Source organism: Apodemus sylvaticus, chromosome 2 (genome assembly GCF_947179515.1).
Source record: "Apodemus sylvaticus chromosome 2, mApoSyl1.1, whole genome shotgun sequence".
NCBI lineage: Eukaryota > Metazoa > Chordata > Mammalia > Rodentia > Muridae > Apodemus > Apodemus sylvaticus.
In genome coordinates, this window is record NC_067473.1 from 26,988,313 (window position 1) to 27,004,841 (window position 16,529).

At 41.6% G+C, this 16,529-nt stretch overlaps 1 protein-coding gene and 1 non-coding gene across 2 annotated transcripts; both read left to right on the forward strand.

Annotated features, from left to right (window-relative positions):
• Positions 1–6,911: 6,911 nt before the first annotated feature.
• On the forward strand, positions 6,912–7,018 carry LOC127679646 (U6 spliceosomal RNA). Its single transcript, XR_007976893.1, has one exon. It is a non-coding gene; the product is annotated as a U6 spliceosomal RNA (small nuclear RNA).
• Positions 7,019–10,440: 3,422 nt separating this feature from the next.
• LOC127677831 (disks large homolog 5-like) lies at positions 10,441–15,682 on the forward strand. The gene is made up of 6 exons (XM_052172819.1): positions 10,441–10,458; positions 10,665–10,860; positions 11,737–11,896; positions 13,866–14,009; positions 14,645–14,828; positions 15,539–15,682. Exons 1-6 carry the CDS (start codon positions 10,441–10,443, stop codon positions 15,680–15,682), a joined length of 846 nt encoding a protein of 281 aa, XP_052028779.1.
• The last annotated feature ends 847 nt before the right edge of the window (positions 15,683–16,529 follow it).

Genomic DNA, 16,529 nt, shown 5'->3' on the forward strand with positions numbered 1-16,529 from the left:
GAACTCAGAAATGTAAGGTGGGAGAAAGATGTATTGTTAAATAGCCCACTAAGTTCACATTGTGTCTGCTTGATTTAATCTCAGGACAAGGAAGTGGAGTATCTCTGATGGCTTCTTTCTAGCCCACTGAAAGGTTCACTAGGCTGTAGTCTCAGCACTTGATACTTCATGATGTGGCAAAGCACTCAGTGAAACTAGAGATTGTCATTGGCACAGTATCATGCTAGCAGCATTGGGTATTACTCAGTTATTCAGACGGTGATACCCATTCTAATTTGTTCTTAATATGAACCCAAGTAAAGGTAGAACAAGGTCTGTAGGACGGAAAGAACATTTGCACTTCTCTGTCTTCCCAGGAAGAAATACTTGTAGAGAGAGAATGGTAATTTCTTCATTATAGACAAAAATTGGTAGGTAAGGCCTTGGATGTAGGGTGAGTTTCAGTGTTGTTTTCTGAAACAGAGTCTCAAATATTCCATGTTGTCTTCTACCTGGCTTCCCAGGTTAACCTTCACCTCAGATAATCCTATTTCCCCTTCCCTATTACTAGGCTTACAAATGGGGTTCCTAAGAATATTAGGAAAGCACTAGTCAGTGACAGAGACCTGGGTTTTCTAAAGCTGAGGTGTGTACCCACCAGTATAGTTACAGCCAGTTTGTTCTATGTCTGCTCCATAGTTCAGCTTGTTGTTGTAATGTGCTTGCCAATCACTGGCACAGAAAAATAACTTGTCTCAGAGCAAGGTCATGTTGATCACATATTCTTATGTTCTTTATGATATTTGTTAATCTAACAATGTTCCACAAAGGTTTACCTAGAACCCATCAATTTAACAGTCAATATACACTGTTATATCTAAAATGGCCTGATCAGAACTGAGTACTGGACACTTCCTGCAACTTCATATGAGCTTCTGTTACTTTTTCTTTCTTTCTTCCTTTCTTCCTTTCTTCCTTTCTTCCTTCCTTTCTTTCTTTCTTTCTTTCTTTCTTTCTTTCTTTCTTTCTTTCTTTCTTTCTTTGTAATGTTTTTGTTTTTTGCTTTATAAATTGAGAAAGATATATTTCTGGGGCCATGGCTCACCTCCCAAAATCAGAGCTATGGTTTTATTCAATCAGTATAAAGATATGCATTCATTAAACCATCAAAATTAGACAGAGAGAGCTGTTTATCTGGTTTTGTGGGGCAATCATAAGCCCAAACACAAGATGTAAGGCCCTTGATCTGTTCACTTACCCAAATCGATTGTGTTTTCATACACCCTTAACTCTGCTGACCATATTTTTTTTCTGACAAAATCTCATTTTATAGATGATAAAGTACTGTAAGCAATCCTCCTTTGGTGACACTGGTGCAGAGATGACAGCCTCATACTCAGCATGAGGGCCTTTATATTGTTTTTTCCAATATTTTAGTTTCCTCTGCCAACAGATCTCAAGACAGTACACCCCACCAGAATGAGTACAACTCTCTCTCTCTACTAAGGTATCTTGGGACAACTTTCAAATGCTAAGCACAATACTTCATGAATATAACCTCTAACATACACTCACATTGCAACTTGCCCTGCAGGCTCTGCCTGGATGAGATTTCATGCAACTGTACCTGATAAGACAGGAGACATTTTTGGCTTAATATTTAAGCTGTTATGAAATCTCAGTAGATTTTACTGTCTCATTTTGCTGATTGAGGGAAATTTGAGGTAGGATGAGACATTTCTGAGAAGGGTTTGAAAAAGAAACAGGCAGATACACAGGGATGAATTAGGTGTTGCCAATCAAGCCTAGAGCAAACCCTGTCTTTAGAAAGTGGATATGCAGTTTTTATCACTATTGCCAGGTAGTAATATTTGGGATCTGGGATACTGATTCCCCCAGTATTGGTATTGGTACAATTACAGGCAAGTGGATCAATTGAATAGGATTGAAGACCCAGAAATGAACCCACACACCTATGGTTACTTGATCTTCGACAAAGGAGCTGAAAACATCCAGTGGAAAAAAGATAGCCTTTTCAACAAATGGTGCTGGTTCAATTGGAGGGCAGCATGCAGAAGAATTCGAATTGATACATTCTTGTCCCCTTATACTAGGCTCAACACAAGTGAATCAAGGACCTCCAATAAAACCTGACACACTGAAACTAATAGAAAAGAAACTGGGGAAGACCCTTGAGGACTTGGGCACAGGGGAAAAATTCCTGAACAGAACACCAATCGCTTATGCTCTAAGATCAAGAATTTACAAATGGGACCTCATAAAATTACAAAGTCTCTGTAAGGTAAAGGACACCGTCAAAAAAACAAAACGGAAACCAACAGATTGGGAAAAGATCTTCACCAACCCTAAATCCAACAGAGGGCTAATATCCAGTATATACAAAGATCTCAAGAAGTTAGACCCCAGAGAAACAAACGACCCTATTAAAAAATGGAGTACAGAGTTAAACAAAGATTTTTTTACCTGAAGAACTTCGAATGGCTGAGAAGCACCTTAAGAGATGTTCAACATCACTAATCATTAGGGAAATCATTAGGGAAATGCAAATCAAAACAACCTGAGATTTCACCTCACACCAGTCAGAATGGCTAAGGGTAAAAACTCAGGAGACAGCAGGTGTTGGTGAGGATGTGGAGAAAGAGGAACACTCCTCCACTGCTGGTGGGATTGCTAGATGGTACAACCACTATGGAAATCAGTCTGGCGAAGGTTCCTCAGAAAACTGGACATGACACTTCTAGAGGACCCTACTATACCTCTCTTGGGCATATACCCAGAGGAGTCCCCAACATGCAATAAGGACACACGCTCCACTATATTCATAGCAGCCTTATTTCTAATGGTCAGAAGCTGGAAAGAACCAAGATGTGCCTCAATGGAGGAATGGATACAAAAAATGAGGTATATTTACACAGTGGAATACTACTCAGCAATTAAAAACAATGAAATTCATAGGCAAATGGTTGGAACTGGGAAATATCATCCTAAGTGAGGTAACCCAATCACAAAAGAATACACATGGAATGCAATCACTCATAAGTGGATATTAATTAGCTCTGAAGCTCTGAATTTCAAGACACAGTTAGCATATCAAATGATACCCAAGAAGAGGGAAAGAGAGGGCCCTGGTTCTGAAAAGAGTTGATCTAGCATTGTAGGGGAGTATCAGGACAGAGAAATGGGAGGGGGTGATTGGAAAATGGACAGAGGGAAGAGGGCATATGAGACCAATGGGGAGGGGGGAACTGGGAAAGGGGAAAGCATTCGGAATGTAGGCAAAGAATATAGAAAATTAAATATATTTAAAAAAGAAGAACAAAAGACAAGAATGCGAACTGATCCATCCTTGTCTCCTTGTACTAAGCTCAAATCCAATTGGATCAAGGACCTCCACATAAAGCCAGATACTCTGAAGCTAATAGAAAAGAAACTGGGGAAGACCCTTGAGGACATCGGTACAGGGAGAAAGTTTCTGAACAGAACACCAATAGCATATGCTCTAAGATCAAGAATTGACAAATGGAACCTCATAAAATTACAAAGTTTCTGTAAGGCAAAGGACACCATCAAAAGGACAAATCAGCAACCAACAAATTAGGAAAATATCTTCACCAATCCTACATCAGATAGAGGGCTAATATCCAATATATATAAAGAACTTATATATAAGTCAAGAAGTTAGACTCCAGAAAACCAAACAACCCAATTAAGAAATGGGGTACAGAGTTAAACAAAGAATTCTCACCTAAAGAACTTCGGATGGTGGAGAAACATCTTAAAAAATGCTCAACTTCATTAGTCATTAGGGAGATGCAAATCAAAACAACCCCGAGATTCCACCTTACACCAGTCAGAATGGCTAAGATTAAAAATTCAGGAGACAGCAGGTGTTGGCGAGGATGTGGAGAAAGAGGAACACTCCTCCACTGCTGGTGGGGTTGCAAATTGGTACAACCACTCTGGAAATCAGTCTGGCGGTTCCTCCGAAAACTGGGCACCTCACTTCCAGAAGATCCTGCTATACCACTCCTGGGCATATACCCAGAGGATTCCCCACCATGTAATAAGGATACATGCTCTACTATGTTCATAGCAGCCCTATTTATAATTGCCAGAAGTTGGAAAGAACCCAGGTATCCCTCAACAGAAGAGTAGATGCAAAAAATGTGGTATATCTACACAATGGAGTACTATTCAGCCATTAGAAACAATGAATTCATGAAATTCTTAGGCAAATGGATGGAGCTGGAGAACATCATACTAAGTGAGGTAACCCAGTCTCAAAAGATGAATCATGGTATGTACTCACTAATAAGTGGATATTAACCTAGAAAACTGGAATACCCAAAACATAATCGACACATCAAATGAGGTACAAGAAGAAAGGAGGAGTGGCCCCTTGTTCTGGAAAGACTCAGTGAAACAGTATAGAACAAAATCAGAACAGGGAAGTGGGAAGGGTTGGGTGGGAAAACAGGGGGAGGGAAGGGGACTGATGGGACTTTCGGGGAGTGGGAGTCCAGAAAAGGGGAAATCATTTGAAATGTAAATAAATATATCAATAAAAAAAAAGAGAGAGAAAACTATTAAGGCAAAAAAAAAAAAAAGAAAAAGAAAATATCCTGAGTGAGGTAACCCAGACACAAAAGAACACACATGGTATTTGTTTACTGAAAAGTTGATATTTGCCCTAAAGTTCACAATGTCTATGATATGACCCACAGACACTATGGACCTTAGAAGGAAGGGAGACCAGAGCATGGCTGCTTCAGTCCTCCATTGAGGAGATAACAGGATGATGGTGGGGGATGGAGGTAGAAGAGATCTGGGAGAGAGAGAGGTGAGGGAGGAAATAAGGGGCAGTATTAGGTACTAGAGAGGATAGGAGAGAAGTAAAGAGTAAATAAAAAGTAAAACGACCATGAGACCCCCTCCTTAAAGGGATGATGCTACACACTCATTTTGAAATTTTAACACATAAATGTTCCTCAGCAAAAAAAGAACAGGGACAACAAATGCAGCAGAGACAGAAGGAAGGGACATCCAGGGACTGCCCTCCCTGGGGATCCATCAAAATTGCAGACACCAAACCAGACACTGATGGTGTGGTCAAGAGGTGTTTGCTGACAGGAACCTCTTGTGAAGGTTCTTAGGGAAGTCGAGCAGGCAACTTACCCTTGATGTCACCCATTAGACTGAGGTCAGGGAAACTGGTGGGAAAGCTAGGGAAAAAGCTGAAGGGCCAAGAAGAATTGCAACCCCACTGGAAGAACAACATCAATTACCAGGATCACCCAATGTTCCCAGTGAGTAGACCATAAACAGAGGAGTGTACAGGGAGGGATCTTTAGCTCCAGATACATTGTAGCAGAGAATGTCCCTGCCTGACAGCAATGGGAAGAGAGGCCCTTAGTCCTGTGGAGGATTGATGCCCCAGGGTAGTGGAATGCTGAATCTGTAGGGCAGGAAAGGGTAAGTGGGGGAGGCCCTCATATACGCAAAGGGGAGGGGGGAAGGTAAGATGTGTTTTGAGGGGTTGTTGGAGGCATAACCAGGAATTGGTATATCATTTGAAATGTATTCAAATGGAATAATTAATAAATACATTTAAAACAATACACATATGCCAGTCATTTAATTTTCACAATGAAGACTCAGGAGCCAGATGCTGGGGTGAAAACCTGCCAGGTCAAAGAGTCCAGGAAAGCCCTCAGCTGACTTTGCTACCTGCTGACCTCCCAGAAGGAAAGCATTCTTTATCCCTCTGAACAATGCTTTTGTTTAGTTATATTGATTCCATTTCAACTGGTTCCTTGGTCTGCCTCTTGCCCTGGAGTTGACATTTGTTTGCCCTGCAATAAAGGTGTGTACTTGGGCTAAGCCAAAGGACAATAAAGTACTTGTTTACAGTAAACAGAAAGCTCTTCTGTTACAGGTCTGTGCTAGGTCTGAGCTACACCATAAAAAAAAAATGTATTCTGTAAATAACACAATCTGGGGCTTTACAATGTAAACGAATACACTGCAACATAAGTTAGCAATGTTCTCTCTGCTATAGAAATCATGATGTGAACACCATGATCCCAAAGAAAATCAAAACTGTAATCTTGAAGCTGGTGCATATGACCAACAAGGACCTAAACAGCACCAAGGAGACTCTTAATCCTTATCACAAGAGATAAATTACCCATCCCTCTTGTCACATATTTTAGACCAAGATATCACCATTCCTGGCCTTGGCTCGTTGTCCTAGGTGCTGCTGAAGAGAAGGGTTGGTGTCCAGGGGTCACCCAACAAACCACAGGAACACTGAATTAAGTTAAACAGGGAAGGTTTGATGAATACACACTCCACAATGGAACGAGGGCAAAAGCTCAAACCTGAGCAGGAGACATTATAGCAGGAAATGGCCTTGCCTCAACAGGTAGGAGGCCCTTAGTCCCTTGGAAGATTGATGCCCCAGTGGAGTGGAGTGCTGAAGCAATAGGGGAGGAGAAGGTGCATGGGGTGGGGGTGGGGGGGTAGCACCATCATACAAGCAAAGGGCCCTGACTCAAGCCATTTTAGACATAATAGTGCATAGTGACCTTGAATTTGATGGGTACTAGGTGAAGGATATAGATGTAAAATTTCCTGATTAAAATCCTCACAATATACAGTACATAACATAGTACATGGATAGCATGACCCTGATCTGAAACAAGATTTTTTTCTTTTGTTTTACATGAAGGACTTGGAAACATGTTACAACAACAGTATGAAATAGATGGCTAGCAAGTGACAAAGTTGCTACAATTGCAATGGCACAAATATTTATCAAAAATGTATCATTAGGAAAAATTTCTGCATGACCTTACCATGTTTAGACAAGTTCTGTGGCCTCAAGAGGAGCTCCTTAGAAGTAGAATAGGGTGCTTGCTTCGGCAGCACATATACTAAAATTGGAACGATACAGAGAAGATTAGCATGGCCCCTGCGCAAGGATGATACGCAAATTCGTGAAGCGTTATATATTTTTCTTGTACTAAGCTCAAATCCAAATGGATCAAGGACCTCCACATAAAGCCAGACACTCTGAAGCTAATAGAAAAGAAACTGGGGAAGACCCTTGAGGACATCGGTACAGGGAGAAAGTTTCTGAACAGAACACCAATAGCGTATGCTCTAAGAGCAAGAATTGACAAATGGGACGTCCTAAGGTTACAGAGTTTCTGTAAGGCAAAGGACACCATCAAGATGACAGATCGGCAACCAACAAATTGGGAAAAGATCTTCACCAATCCTACATCAGATAGAGGGCTAATATCCAATATATATAAAGAACTCAAGAAGTTAGACTCCAGAAAACCAAACAACCCTATTAAAAATGGGGTACAGCATTAAACAAAGAATTCTCACCTGAAGAACTTCGGATGGCGGAGAAGCATCTTAAAAAATGCTCAACTTCATTAGTCATTAGGGAAATGCAAATCAAAACAACCCTAAGATTTCATCTTACACCAGTCAGAATGGCTAAGATTAAAAATTCAGGAGACAGCAGGTGTTGGAGAGGGTGCGGAGAAAGAGGAACACTCCTCCACTGCTGGTGGGGTTGCAAATTGGTACAACCACACTCTGGAAAGCAGTCTGGCGGTTCCTCCGAAAACTGGGCACCTCACTTCCAGAAGATCCTGCTATACCACTCCTGGGCATATATCCAGAGGATTCTCCACCATGTAATAAGGATACATGCTCTACTATGTTCATAGCAGCCCTATTTATAATTGCCAGATGCTGGAAAGAACCCATGTATCCCTCCACAGAAGAGTGGATGCAAAAAAATGTGGTATATCTACACAATGGAGAACTATTCAGCCATTAGAAACAATGAATTCATGAAATTCTTAGGCAAATGGATGGAGCTAGAGAATATCATACTAAGTGAGGTAACCCAGACTCAAAAGGTGAATCATGGTATGCATTCACTAATAAGTGGTTATTAACCTAGAAAACTGGAATACCCAAAATATAATCCACACATCAAATGAGATACAAGAAGAAAGGAGGAGTGGCCCCTGGTTCTGGAAAGACTCAGTGAAACAGTATTCGGCAAAACCAGAACGGGGAAGTGGGAAGGGGTTGATGGGAGGACAGCGGAATAGAAGGGGGCTTACGGGACTTTCGGGGAGTGGGGGGGGGCTAGAAAAGGAGAAATCATTTGAAATGCAAATAAATTATATCGAATAAAAAAAAAAAGAAGTAGAATAGGAAAGGTGTTTGTTGCCTGAAATGAGGGGCCTGAGCAGTGTTGCTCAGCCTTCTCAGTGACAATTGCACCTCACTCTGTCCCTGCAGGGGATCCCAAAGTGTCCTTCCAACTTCCCTGTGAACCAGTCTAGGCACACAAAGGCCAGGAACCAGTGCTGGTGTCCCACTCCTCACTTATGCTCCATTTTCAACAATGTACATGTAGAAGCAAACACAGCGTGACCACTTGACATTCATACTCTTCACATCTGACTGAGGGCAGCAATTGCTTGACTACACCCAAATCTATAAAATATGTGGGCACTAAGGAAGTATATCAAAATAAACCTAGAAGAGAGGTACATGAACTCTGCCCTGGATTGAATTCAGAAATGTGGGGGTGGGAGACACATGTATGGTTAAATATCCCACTAAGTTCACATTGTGTCTGCTTGAAGGGTAGTATCTCTGATGGTGTCTGTTAAGTCCCTCGAAAGGTTCACTGGGTTTTGTCCTCAGCACTTGATATGTGGTGATGTGGCAGTGGCACTCAGGAAAGCTAGAGATTGTAACTGGCACTGTATCATGCTAGCAGCAGTGGATAATACTCAGTTGTCCAGATGGTGATACCCACTCTCATTATTTCTTTTTTTAAAATATTTTTATTTTCTATATTCTTTGTTTACATTCCAAATGATTTCCCCTTTCCCAGATACCCCCTCCCCATTGGTCTCATAAACCTTCTTCATTTCTTAATGTGAACCCACAGAAAGAAAGAACAAAATCCTTAGAAAAGAAAGAACATTTCCCCTTCTCCATCTTCCCAGCTAGAAACACTTGCAGAGAGAAAATGGTAAATTCACTAAAATAGACAAAGATTGGTAGGTAAGGCCTTGAATGGAGGGGGTGTTTCAGTGTTTTCTCTGAAACCGAGTCTTAAAAATTCCATTTCATCCTCTACCTGGCCTCCCAGGCTAACCTTCACCTCAGATAATCCTGCTTCCACTTTACTGTTGTTAGGCTTACAAGTGGGGCTCCTAGGAATGGTAGGACAGGACTAGTCACTGACAGAGACCTGGGTTTTCTAATGCTGAGGTGTGTACCCACCAGTGTAGCTACAGACATTTTGTTCTATGTCAGCTCCCTAGTTCGATTACTGCTATAATGTGCCTGCCAAATCACTGACACAGAAAAGTAACTTGTCTCAGAGGAAGGTCATGTTGACACATACTCTTATGTTATTTATGACATTTGTTATACTTATCATGTTCAACAAAATTTACATAGGACCCATCAAATTAATGATCAATATACACTCTTATATCTAAAATGACCTAATCAGAAATGAGCACTGGACACTTCCTACAACTTCATAGAAGCTACATGTATTTTGAGTTTTGTTTGTTTGTTTGTTTGTTTTTGTTTTTTGCTTTAAAAGTTGATGAATATAGATGTTTGTAGCCATGGCTCACCTCCCAAAATCTGATATGTGGTCCTGTTCAATCAGTATTATGGTCTACATTCATTAATCCATCCCTATTTATTTGATAATGGTGTTTTTCTGCTTTTGTGGGGCCGAACATAAACCCAAGCACAAGATGTTAGGCACTTGCTTTGTGCACTAACATACATCTATTATATTTTCATACACCCTTACCAATTTTGACTATTTTATTTTGTTCTGACATAATCTCATTTTATAGATTATAGAGGGCTATTAGCAATCCTCCTTTGGTGACACTGGTGCAGAAATGAGACTCTGCCTGAGGGCCTTTCATTGGTGGATCAAATATTTTACATTCCTCTGTCAACTGATCTCCAGACTCTTGCCAGAACCATGAGGACTGCAACTCTCTCTCTCTCTCTCTCTCTCTCTCTCTCTCTCTCTCTCTCTCTCTCTCTCTCTCTCTCTCTCTCTCTCTGTTAAGTCATCTTGGGGCAGCTTTAAAAAAGCTAAGCACAAGATATCATGAGTGTAGCTCCTAAAACACATCCACATATTAACCTGCCCTGCAGGCTCTGCCTGGATGTAATTTCATGCACCTGTACCAAAGACAGGAGAACTTTTGACTGCATTTTAGAACTGGAGTTATTTCTCAGTACATTTTAAAGGTTCATACTGCTGATTGAGGAAAATTTGAGATAGGATGAGACATTTCTGAGAAGGGTTTGAAAAGGAAACCCTCAGGTAGAAACACGGGGAATACTGAGGTGATGGCAATTAAGCCCAGAGTAAACCATGGCCTTGGAAGGAAGATGGGCTCAGTGGCTATGCCCCAGGAGAGTCTTCAGGAAAGAGCACTTAAGCTTCATGTTCAATACAGGGAGAACATTAGCAGGGAGCCAAGGGCTGTATGTAACCCATGACATCGGCAGTCCCTTCTTGAACATTCTATAATCTTCTGGAGAGTTCTTGGCATGAGCTGTGATGTCACCAGTGTTGTAGCAACAGCAGAGCATTGAGTTTTCTCAGTCAGTGTCTAGGGGATACACTGATAGACATGTTTGCCCGGCTCAGAAAACTATTTCGGAGAACCAATGTGGATGGGAGAGAGACTAGAGAGAGGAGGAAAGGAGCTGGCCTTTCATCTGAGAGTAATGAAGGACAAAGGAGGTGGTCATGGAGAATGTGGAGTAAGTACTGGGAAGTGGATATTGAGCTTCCTGGCAGGGTGGCCTGAGCTGGCCTTTCCAGCAAAGTCCAATTCTTCACTTTCACTGAGTATTGTGGTTGTTACTTGCGGATTGAATGAGAGCATCAGGAGTCACAGAGGATCTAACCTACACCAATTTAGGGAAGGGCATCACTGCCTTCACTACCATGCTTCTAGCTTCAGCTTCTCTGACAATAGTACCAGGGAGAGATTTGTGCCCCTGCTGATAACCTCTTGTTCTCAGAACTACTCTGACTTCCTCTCCCTCAAAGTTCCCACCTTACCTTTCCCACTGGTTGTAGGTGGCAGGAATTATTGTACTGCAACCAAAGACCTGTCAGAGTTGATAAACCCAGCAGAGATTCCATCCTGTGGCTACTTCTGGAGTGCTTGTTGTTTCAATAGAGGAAATAAATCAGTGTGTTCTCCCGCTGCAGGATGTTTTAAGGACATTTCCTGGGCCTAGAGTAACAGGATAGGAGATCTGAACATCATACAGCACTCAAGTACTTGTGAATAGTGAATTTATTGTGTGACTTGTGAAACCAGAGGACTAAGGACTCTGAAGACAAGTTGCACTCTGTGCATTTGGTAATAAGCCAGGAGAAGCCATCTCTGTGGTCATCATAAGAATACATAGGGAGACAGAGGACACACATGGCTGCTTACATCTCCTAGTCTCTATAGAGTGATGGGAGAACTGAGATCCACTGAGGATGCATCGAAAGCCTGAACAAAACTCTGTGTGATGTCACTGGGTTCTAGGCTTGTTGTCTACTTTATAGGCCTCAGAGTAGACTGTCTACACTCTATGCATTCCCAACATGTAAGTTCACTTGTGTTCTTTTACCTACAGGGGCTGGCAGGCAGACATCATCCCCTGCAACTGTCCTAAGCAAGAAGCAGGCCAAGGAGGAAGAGGAGAGGCTGACCAGAGAGTTGCAGCTCATTACACAAGAGAGAAACAAGCTGAGAGATCGCTTGATCTATGTCACAGAGGGAGCCTTGAACAAGAGGTATGCATTGCTCCAAATGCTGTGGTGTTCACTTGGAGTCAATGCCACACTTGTCTTTTTAAGGCGGTTGATCATAGGAAGGTGTATCTTCATAATATCCCTGGGTCAAACCTCATGTCCCTTAATACTTCTTAGAGGAGAGGCAGAACCTGAAGCTTGGTCAGGAGTAAGATGGGAAATGGACTCTTCTGCTTCCTCCAGGTCCAAAGTGGGATTTGTGGTCTGACTGAAGAATTCAGGGATAGAGGCAATGGTCAGTGAGTTCTCAGAGTGCTTTTGGAAAGCCCTTGAAAGGAGGTGCTTTTGTGAGATTCTAGGAGCTGAGAGTTTGCTGTGAGTGTTTGTACTGGACTGGCAGGTGACTGAGTGCTGGAAACTGCTAGATGCAGATGGAGGGGCCTGGTCCCACATTGTTCACCTCAGTGCTTGACTAGATGCCTGAGGCTCTGCCTGTTCCTCTTGCTCTGAGTGACTTATACTCTGAGACTATAATGTTGCATGCATTTCTTCTGCATCTCGTGTTCTTTCTGCTTCTGTCTCTGATTCTCTCTCTCTCTCTCTCTCTCTCTCTCTCTCTCTCTCTCTCTCTCTTACTCTGTCTCTTTTTTCCTTTACATGTGTGTACACATGTGTGTATATCTGTTTCTGTGTGTATGCATGTGTGTGTGCACATGATTGTGGTGTCTCTTGTGAATTAATTTTTGCATGTTTATATTTCTCTCCACTCTTTTAAATTGAGGGATCTATGACATCCGGGTACTCTGAGACAGTAATGTTACATACATTTCTTCTGATTCTCATTCTGTTCTCTCTAGTTCTGTCTCTGTCTTTATTTCTCATTCTCTTGCTCTGTGTCCTTTTCTCCTAATGTGTGTGTGCCAGTCTATGAGTCTGTTTGCTTCCACGTGTGCATACAAGTGCTTCTGTTTCATATCTTTCTATTTACCTCCACACTTTGGAATCTTGTGGTCTGTGTACTGGACTGAGGGTTTACATGCAGTTTCAAGGTGATGTGAGTCCTGATGTCTGGGAACCCCCACTTTAAATAGCACTGTTCCTTCTCTTTATGGGGACATTTATGTAAACAGTTGCACCTCTTAGGCAGATTTTAAAGCATTGGTTATGTATTGTCTCATCTCAAGAATTATGTGTAATGTCTGCCTCTGAAGTGTTAGTTATCGTGGAATTATAGTCCCTGTTGTGAAAACGGGGAAAATATAATCACAAGTGTCTAGTTGGCAACGACCTGTGGCCTAGGCTATTGAGGGCACAAGGGGCTAGACTGCCCCTCCAGAGGTAATGAGTAAACACAGGGAGCCAGGGCACCCTCCATCTGGATACATAGCTTATGCTGTCCTTGGGAAAGGATAAAAAGTTTCAAAAGATGAAAAAAATCCCAGCATGTAGAATCCAGGAATTGACCTTCCTGTGCTGGGAGTACAAGACCCAGTCTGTGTTCATGTGTTCTTAGAACAGAGGAGTGGCCCCTGGATATGGAAAGCAGTAGCAGTATGGGGCAATACCAGAACAAGGAAGTGGGAAGTGGTGGATGAGGGAGTAGGGGGAGGGAAGGGGGCTTGTTGGAGTTTTGATTAGTGGTAAGCCAGAAAAGGGGAAATCATTTGAAATGTAAATAAAAAATATATCGAATAAAAAAAAAGAAACACATTTTCAGCCATGCCATGGTAGCACACACCTGTATTCCCAGCATTTGGAAAGCAGTGGAAGATGGATTTCTGAGTTTGAGGCCAGCCTTGTCTACACAGTGAGTTGCAGGACAGCCAGGGCTACACAGAGAAACCTTGTCTCAAAAATACAAAAAATATATATAAATATAAATAAATAAATAAATAAATAAATAAATAAATAAATAAATAAATAAAATACTTAGATGTGTATGTGTCTTGGTTTCTGAAACGGTGTTTTTAAAAAAGCACATGTTCATGGAGTTCTATCTTCCTGGGGACAGGCCATACTACACACCAAATCCATTATATGAAAAATTAAAGTTAAAGGAGAAGGAGATTATGACATTTCTACACACCTTAGAGAAGGAGAACATTGAGGCCAAACAGACCTTCCAGGATCTCAAGAAGGAGATTAACTTCTATCAGTAAGTACTATTCATGGAGATCACCAGGTGTGCAATGAACATTTCTGACTTCCTTTGTTCCTGGACTGGAGAGTCTGCGGGTCTGATTCTATCCCTTCAGCCTTTTAGCCATCACTGTGCCTTGGGACTTCTCCTGTCAGTTTCAAAGTGTGTAAGAGACTGTTACTCATCCTAACATTGTACAGGCATCATCAGGAGCCTCTCATTAGAAGAGTGATTCAGATCATGAGAGGGTTATGGTACAGTTCTAGGTCTGTGGGGCTCAGGGATGGTTTTACAGAGCTAAATGTGATCTAAAAAAAGGATACAATGCCCTTCTCTTGATTCTACTGAATGCATTGGGGGTATCTGCCACCTACTAATTGATGTTGCTGAAATGCATTGGGCTGTCATGGATACTTTCAGATACCTTGTTCTTTGGAGAGACATGCAACCTTATTGGTGTTTGGGCTGCAGCAATCATTTATTTCTTCCCTCAAGTTGCTATTTGCTGTTTGTGTACCTCTTAAGAATGTATTGAGATGTATTGCATTAGGTATTCCTGGGAACCTAGGTCCTGGTGGGGTTATTGGGACCTTGATGTAGGAATGGGAGGAGGAGCCTGCAGGATCTTACCATGAAGATTGTGTCTCTAGCAACCTGCATAGCCGGCTCCTGATGCAGAAGAACATTATGAATAAGAGATTGGTTACACTGAAGCAGGAGAACAAGGAAGTACATGCTGATTGGACCATCATTCAGCAATACCTTATTGACTTGAACCTGAATGATAAAGGTGAACAGGACAAGACCAGCATCCTCCAGGGCCAACAACATCAGGTAGGTACAAGCAGATCAGCATGGCTTATACTGACTGATAACATTTTCCCACTGTATCCATCTTTGCTTTCACACAGCACCATTCTAATGCACAGTCCCAAGCAGCCACCCACCTCATGGAATGTAGTTGGTCATTGCTGGGGCTTTTCACATTCTGGGTTGTGAAACTCTTGAGATAAGCTGAAATATGGCAAGTATACCTTTCTACTCCTCTTTATTCTGAAGACCAGTAAGGGTGATAGATCAATATCGTGGGGCATTCCTACAACTGCTCATGATAAGTGGGCTGCTTTGCAGAGCTTTGAGTAAGATCTGGGTCCTGTGACAGAGGTCACGCAAGGATCATGTGACTTCCCAAGTGGGAAGCAACTTGCAGGGTTAAAATTTAAACACTAATAAGAAATATGTTATTCTCCTTGTCTTTGATCTGTGTGGCTTGTGGCATTTTCCTTTCCTCCTGTAACCCAGTGAAGTCTCTTCCAATTGCCCATTTCTTGTTGTGCCCTGATAAAAATGGGTAGCAGCATTTCAGCCCATGTAATAGGTTAGTGTTGCTGGATATTTTGCTGTGCCTACAGTTGTAATAGCAATGGTGTCAGTTAAAAGATCAATGATAACATTCCTGTTGAGAGGGTAGGAGGCAGCAACCTGACAGCTGACATTTAGGTTCCCAACAAGCCTCTGTCTTAATAACTGCCTTCCTCTTCTAGGATGCAGAGAGTGTAGCAAGAGCTGAAATTTCCACAGCCCAGGAAGAGGGCCTCCTGCAGAATGAGTTGCCACTTCAGGAAGCTCCTGATGATCTCCATCCTCAACAGCCACAAAATTCCTTGGATGAATCTTCTACCACATAATTGAACTCCTCAGGTTGAATAGGCACTAACTACCTAGCCAGTGAGCCAATCAATTCAGGAATTTATTCCCTTTCCTGTACAAACAATACCCCTTGGGGGAGAACTGAGGTGACTGCCCTGCCACCACATGTCCAAGAGAAGAAACAGACTTTATGTCCCTGTTGCTGAAAGTGTAGTGAGAGAATTCTGGTTCATATAATTTACTGTTAGAGTTTTGGTTGCTGTTTGGTTTTTTTGCTGTTTTGTTACTTGTTATGTTATTGGATATTATATATTATTGTTATTGCTGTTTTTCCTTATGCTTTTAACTGTTTATAGTAATTATCTTTGAAGGCCTGTTTTTGAAATGTATTTCTGATGAATAAAAATTTATTTGTAACTCCTCACTTTTGAGACCATATTAATTATTCAGGTTTTCTGTCCTATCCTGAAGACATAGACCTCACAACCTCAGATGGATCTCTGTAAGCCCCAGGAAGCCTGGCTACAGACTGATTTCAAAGCCCACTACGGTATACAAGACAATGGTCTTTTGTATGAATAATGTGGCTTCACCCATGGATACACACTTTAGGATGTAATCACTGACATACTCTCTCCATGTTGTCATGTATTCTCTTACTCCTAAAATATAGAACTCTATTAGAATGGAGACTGCAGCTACTATCTTTTTAATATAGCCCATGAATTTCTACCTAGAGCAATCAGACATCAAAAAGACATCAAGGGCATACAAAAGGTAAGAGACAATGTCAAAGTATCGCTATTTACACATGATATGATAGTATACTTATGTGATTCCTAAAGATGTACAAAAGAACTATACCTGATAAACACCTACAGGGAA

Bases quoted from the DNA above. Each gene is read 5' to 3' on its own strand.
- LOC127677831 (XM_052172819.1), top strand. The intron at 10,861-11,736 runs GTAAGTACTGGG...TTTTACCTACAG, and splicing joins GTGGTCATGGAGAATGTGGA to GGGCTGGCAGGCAGACATCA. The intron at 14,829-15,538 runs GTAGGTACAAGC...TTCCTCTTCTAG, and splicing joins TCCAGGGCCAACAACATCAG to GATGCAGAGAGTGTAGCAAG.